The sequence below is a fragment of the Lepus europaeus genome, chromosome 8 (assembly GCF_033115175.1).
Source record: "Lepus europaeus isolate LE1 chromosome 8, mLepTim1.pri, whole genome shotgun sequence".
Lineage (NCBI taxonomy): Eukaryota > Metazoa > Chordata > Mammalia > Lagomorpha > Leporidae > Lepus > Lepus europaeus.
Genome location: NC_084834.1, coordinates 90344463 through 90350462, shown reverse-complemented (window position 1 = coordinate 90350462; position 6000 = coordinate 90344463). Strand labels below are relative to the sequence as shown.

General features: G+C 42.0%; 1 protein-coding gene across 1 annotated transcript in view; it reads right to left on the bottom strand.

Annotated features, from left to right (window-relative positions):
- Positions 1-4193: 4193 nt before the first annotated feature.
- The window catches only part of HSD17B11 (hydroxysteroid 17-beta dehydrogenase 11), a 43118-nt gene continuing 41311 nt past the window's right edge, over positions 4194-6000 (bottom strand). The window contains exon 7 of the mRNA XM_062199891.1: positions 4194-5129. Within this exon, the coding sequence (XP_062055875.1) occupies positions 5042-5129 (88 nt within the window). The 3' untranslated portion in view covers positions 4194-5041. The remainder of the gene's footprint in view (positions 5130-6000) is intronic.

Genomic DNA, 6000 nt, shown 5'->3' with positions numbered 1-6000 from the left:
GGAAATGAATTTTAAAGGTAAAAATTAAATTAAAAGGTAATGGAACTAAAAAGTATTTTGGTGCAAAAAAAATTGAAATATATAGGTTTTAAATAATATGCAATTTCCATTAACTTTTTGAAGACCCCCCAATCATATTCAAAAATTAAGAAACTTTGAGAAAGTGAAAAACAGCTAACAGTGCTCTCAAATAGTTTTCAGTGCTGAGAAATTTGGAACCTCCTGAGATATCCTGGTTAACTAAATTTTGTTTGTTTGTTTTAAGGGCCAGATTGTTCAAGTTCATCCAATACAGGGTGCAACTTGCCTCTACCATGCCAGAAACATCCAATATGCCCTCTGACTTTTTGTTTTGGAGACTTTGGGTTTGTACATCTTCATGACATCATTGGCTTCATTTCAAAAGATTTTCGTAACAAGTAAAAATGTTTACTCTGCTCACATTTTAGGTCTGTTGTTTCCTATTGATATGGATGATGGTACCTTGAACTTGTTAATTTGCCTTCATATCAGATTTTAGGGTGAGTTGCTTTCAGTTGAATTTTCTGAACTAATTTAAAACTATCCATAGCAGTTAGAATCTTATTAAGGGGAGGGGCCGGCGGTTTGGCACAGCGGGTTAAAGCCCCAGCCTGCAGCTTTGGCATCCCATATGGGCACCCAGTTTGAGTCCCAGCTGCTCCACTTCTGATCCGGCTGTGGCCTGGGAAAGCAGTAGAAGATGGCCCAAGTCCTTGGGCTCCTGCACCTGCGTGGGAGACCCAGAAGAAGCTCCTGGCTTCTGGTTCCTGGCTCCTGGCTTCGGATCGGCGCAGCTCTGGCCATTGCGGCCAATTGGGGAGCAGAGGATGGAAAACCAGCCCCCCCCCCCTCTCTCTCTGCCTCTCTGTAACTCTGCCTTTCAAATAAATAAATAAGTAAATCTAAAAAAAATCTTATTAAACTTTTTTCTGAACTTTGCTTTTTCCATTCATTAATGTTCCTCTTAAGGCCCCAATGATTGTCAGTTACAGAAATGGAATGATCTTTACAAAGTTAGGAATAATTATCTATATACAGATAACCACGTGGGAAAAAGATGGAAGAGTAACCAGTAGCTTCATAATTTGGAACATAGCTTAACAATGTTATGTGGGTTAAGAATAACATTTAATAGCAAAGAAACATAAAGGAAAGACAGAATGTGTGAAAGGAAACTGGCAGGGGTACCATCCAAGTGGATTTCACCTTCTGAGTAGAACCATTCTTTTGAGTGTCATTTGTGTACCTTAGAACTCAAGAGTCAATATGACATTGTAATTTATTCCAGGCAGGAGCTGTATTATGAATAAACAATTATTTCTTTGGAGGCCCTAAGATGAGGAAATCATGGGAATTACGCACTTGACTGTAATCCACTGCTGTGGGGATTAACTATCGTAATCTGCCAGGTAGGGGGTTGCAAATATAATTTCTTCAAATACTCTGCTCCCTTTTCTTCCTGGTGGAGTTCACTAGGTCATTGTCACTGACTCTGTGTATTGGCAAGCTGATAAAGCAGTATTAAGTATTCTAAAGGACCTATAATCCTCTCCCTAGGATGCCAAAATGCTTCTCCAAGGGGAAGGTGTTTGGCCTGTTGGTTAAGATACACATCAGGATCGCATATCGGAGTGCCTATTTGTGAGTCGCAGCTCTGTTAATGAAGGCAGGGGAGACAAAATGGAGACAGGATTGTGTTCCTGGATCCCGGCTTTGGCCCTAGCAGGGCCCTAGCTTGTACGAGTTCTTTGGGAATGAACCAGTAGGTGGAAACTGCTTTGGTTGTTTCTCTCTTTCTCTGCCTCTCAAACAAACAAAATTTTAACCAAGGAACACAAACCTCAAACTTAAATTTCCTGGAGCTTCTGCATATTTTTGGTTTATAAAACCACTGGCTTGGGGCCAGTGCTGTAGCATAGCAGGTAAAACCACCGCCTGCAATGCCAGCATCCCATATGGGCACTGGTTCAAGTCCCCTGGCTGTTCCACTTCTGACTCAGCTCCCTGCTCATGTGCCTAGAAAAGCAGGAAGAGATGGCCCAAGTTCTTGGGTTCCTGCACCCACATGGGAGACCCAGATGAAGCTCCTGGTTCCTGTCTTCAGCCTAGCCCAGCTAGACCACTGTGGCCACCTGGGGAGTAAAACAGCAGATGGAAGATCTCTCTCTCTCTCTGTAACTGTTTCAAATAAATAAATCTTAAAAAGACAAAACAAAACAAAAAACTCAAAACAAAAACACTGGCTTCATCACTATCAATCCTTTCCAGGTAGCAACCAAAAAAAAAAAAAAAAAAGTCCTCATGGTCTGATCCTCAGCCTTCCTATTCCTTATTCTCCTAATTCTTCTTCCTCTATGAATTTCAATCTTATCCTGACCAAAGAATCTGTCTATTTTGCTTTAGAATATTTTTAGATTTCTTTCTTCATAAAAATAGCTAATGGAACCATCCTGTCTTTTTTTTAAAGATTTATTTTATTTATTTGAAAGACAGTGTTACAGAGAGAGGTAGAGACAGACAGACAGGTTTTCCATCCACTGGTTCACTCCGCAGATGGCTGCAATGGCCAGAGCTGCGCCGATCTGAAGCCAGGAGTCAGGAGCTTCCTCCAGGTCTCCTACGCAGGTGCAGAGGCCCAAGGACTTAGGCCATTTTCTACTGCTTTCCCAGGCCATACCAGAGAGCTGGACCATCCCGTTTTCTACAGTTTACTGTCACATTAATCTACAGTGATTTCCTCTGGGTTTTCTGGCTACCCATTTCCTTGGCAGGACAGAAATCCCTTGCCCCTTTACTCTCTATCTGGAGCAAAGCACAATGACAGAGTTAAGCAGAACAAGCAACAGGAGCTCACAGGAAGGGCAAATCACACATCCCTGAGGATGGAGTGGGAGGTGAGCTTGAAACAAACACCTAAAGGATGGGGCTGGCACTGTGGCATAGCAGGTAAAGTCACCACCTCAGTACCAGCATCCCATATGTGTGTGGTTCAAGTCCCAGCTGCCCCACTTCCAATCCAGCTCTCTGGTATGGCCTGGGAAAGCAGTAGAAGATGGCCCAAGTCCTTGGACTCCTGCATCTGCATGGGAGACCCAGAAGCTCCTGGCTCCTGGCTTTGGATTGGCATAGCTCCGGTAGTTGTGGCCATCTGGGGAGTGAACCAGCGGATGGAAGACCTCTTTGTCTCTGCCTCTCTCTAACCATGCCTTTCAAATAAATACACAAATCTTTAAAAAATGAGAAATAAGCACTACTTCCTTGGATTGTATGCTCACAGAATGGTAATCCATCCTTTTTATTGAACATTAACTAAGTACCAGACACGGTTTGCCAATAAATCCCATAGCAACCCTGTGCAGTCGGAAGGTTAGGACTTGAACTAGCTGTAAACACAGCAGTAGTAGCAGGAACCCAGATATGGAACCTGAGAATCTGAAGCCCTGTTTGCAAGAAGACACCGAGAGCCTTCTGAATCTTGTTCTCTGCATTCAAATTTAAAAAAAGAAAGAAAGAAAGAAAAGAAAAAAACAAAAAGAAAAACCAAACTTGCTCTAACTCGCCAACATCAAGCAATTACTCTTAGGACTTTTAATATTATTTGAATGAATTAAGCCTAACTTTGAACCTACTTCTCAACTGTGTGTTGGAAAAAATCCATTTCAGTCATCAGTAGGACTACTTCTGAGGGTCACACCAAAACAATGAAGCCATGCAATCCTCGGGTAAATGGGACAAGGTTCTTGATTACCAACTGTTGCAATTTTGTTGTGGTCCTAAAGTTTTAGCAGATCCCTTGGTGACAAGTAGTGCTCTCTTGTGTGGGGTACAGAAAATCCTGACTGTAGCAGGGAATCCAAGCTCTTTGGAAAAACCACAAATACTTCCTTGAGAATCTGCTATCACCCTGATGCCTGACCATGGGACTGATAAGGATCACTAGCTCCTCTCTCGTTCCCTTTGAGAATATTCTTATGGTTGCCTTCAAAAACACAGCTTCCCAACCTTACTCCCCTGCCACCATGTTCACTTCTTTTTTATTGGAAATGAGGATGAGAAAGAATGGGCAATCAGGCCAAGGAAAGAGCTGAAACAGACCTTAGGTGCAACTTCAAACTAAATGGCTAGAAGAAGGATTTTATTGCGGAGAAAGGAAACAATTATTAAGAACACAATGAAACTCAACAAACGTATTTATTTTTTAAATTTGCAGGCCTGATCATAAAGGTCCATCTCACTGGGCCTCACATTCAAGCCTGACATCCAATCCTCACATGCAAAATTTCCAGACACTTGAAAAGACCTTTGATTGCATAATTCATTTATACTTTAATTTGCAAATTAAGCCAAGTCCTGTTTAAGACTAAAAGATGAAACACCAGAAGTTTGATCCATTTATTACGGTTGCCATATATGGTACCTTGGCCCAGTCCTCTGCCTTAGGCCCCACAGATACCTTCATATGTGCAGCATTTGCCCAACTCTTGTTTCCCTTATGCTGAAATATTTGGTATTGAAATGTGAGGTATCTCTCAGGAAACAGTGTTCATGGGTAGCATGAAATGTTTAAGAACTCATGAGATTTGTTGTGAAATGCCACTAGATAGAGTCCTTCATTATACTTAGGGAAGTTCAAGTTTTTGATTTTATATAGAACAGAAAAAGGAATTATGTATATGACATACAACTGCACTGCAATTCTATCTTCAATAGACAGTTTTAGCACAGATTTTGCAAAGCCTTCAGATGAACCATAAAATCCCAGGAATTACTGTCATAAAATTGTTTTTGTTCCTTTTCCTCATTTTCTGTAAAGTCCATTCCTATGGTCATTTCTGTGATACATGAAATCAGGTTTCAGATAAACAAAAAGCGAAGATAAATGAGAATGGTCAGGGCCTCGAAAGGTGATACTGAAGAAAAAAGGACAATTAGGAAAAAGAGCACTTCCAACGTTGAAACTGATTAATGTTAGGAGAAATCACTTAAATGTGGGGAATCAGTTTTCAGGAAGACCAGAAACTTATTCTTTCATTTTATATCCAATTACTGCGTCAAACTTAATGTTGATCTTTCGTTTTAAAAGTGCCAGGAAACGCTCAGGAAGGATCCTGAAAGAAACATACATCAAAATAAGTATTCACACTAAATATATTAGCAATTACCTTCTTTTTAAATACTTAATTGGTCATGGTGATGCATAGCATGTTTACACAAGATTAAGACTTTAATTCTGAGTTACTATGTTTTTTCCCACTAAATTCATTTCCTTTTCAAAAGGAGGAAGGTTTGATTTTTTTTTTTTTTTAGGGTAGTGATGCCTTACAATAATTTTAAAATGAATCTATTCCTATCTTTTTCAAAAGATCTAAAAGAGGCCGGAGCCACGGCTCAACAGGCTAATACTCCGCCTAGCGGCGCAGGCACACTGGGTTCTAGTCCCCATCGGGGCGCCAGATTCTATCCTGGTTGCTCCTCTTCCAGGCCAGCCCTCTGCTATGGCCAGGAGTGCAGTGGAGGATGGCCCAAGTCCTTGGGCCCTGCACCCCATGGAGACCAGGAGAAGCACCTGGCTCCTGCCTTCGGATCAGCGCGGTGCACCGGCCGTGGCGGCCATTGGAGGGTGAACCAACGGCAAAAGGAAGACCTTTCTCTCTGTCTCTCTCTCTCACTGTCCACTCTGCCTGTCAAAAAAAAAAAAATAACATATATATATATATATATGTGTGTGTGTATATATATATATATATATCCTGGGGCTGGTGCTGTGGTACAGAGGGTTGAAGCCCTGGCCTGCAGCACTAGCATCCCACGTGGGTACCAGTTTGAGTCCCGGCTATTCCACTTCTAACCAGCTCCCTGGTAATGCACCGGGAAAGCAGTGGAGGATGGCCCAAATGCTTGGGCCCCTGCACGCACATGGGAGACCTTGAAGAAGCTCCTGGATCCTGGCTTTGGATCGGCACAGCTCCGGCCATTGTG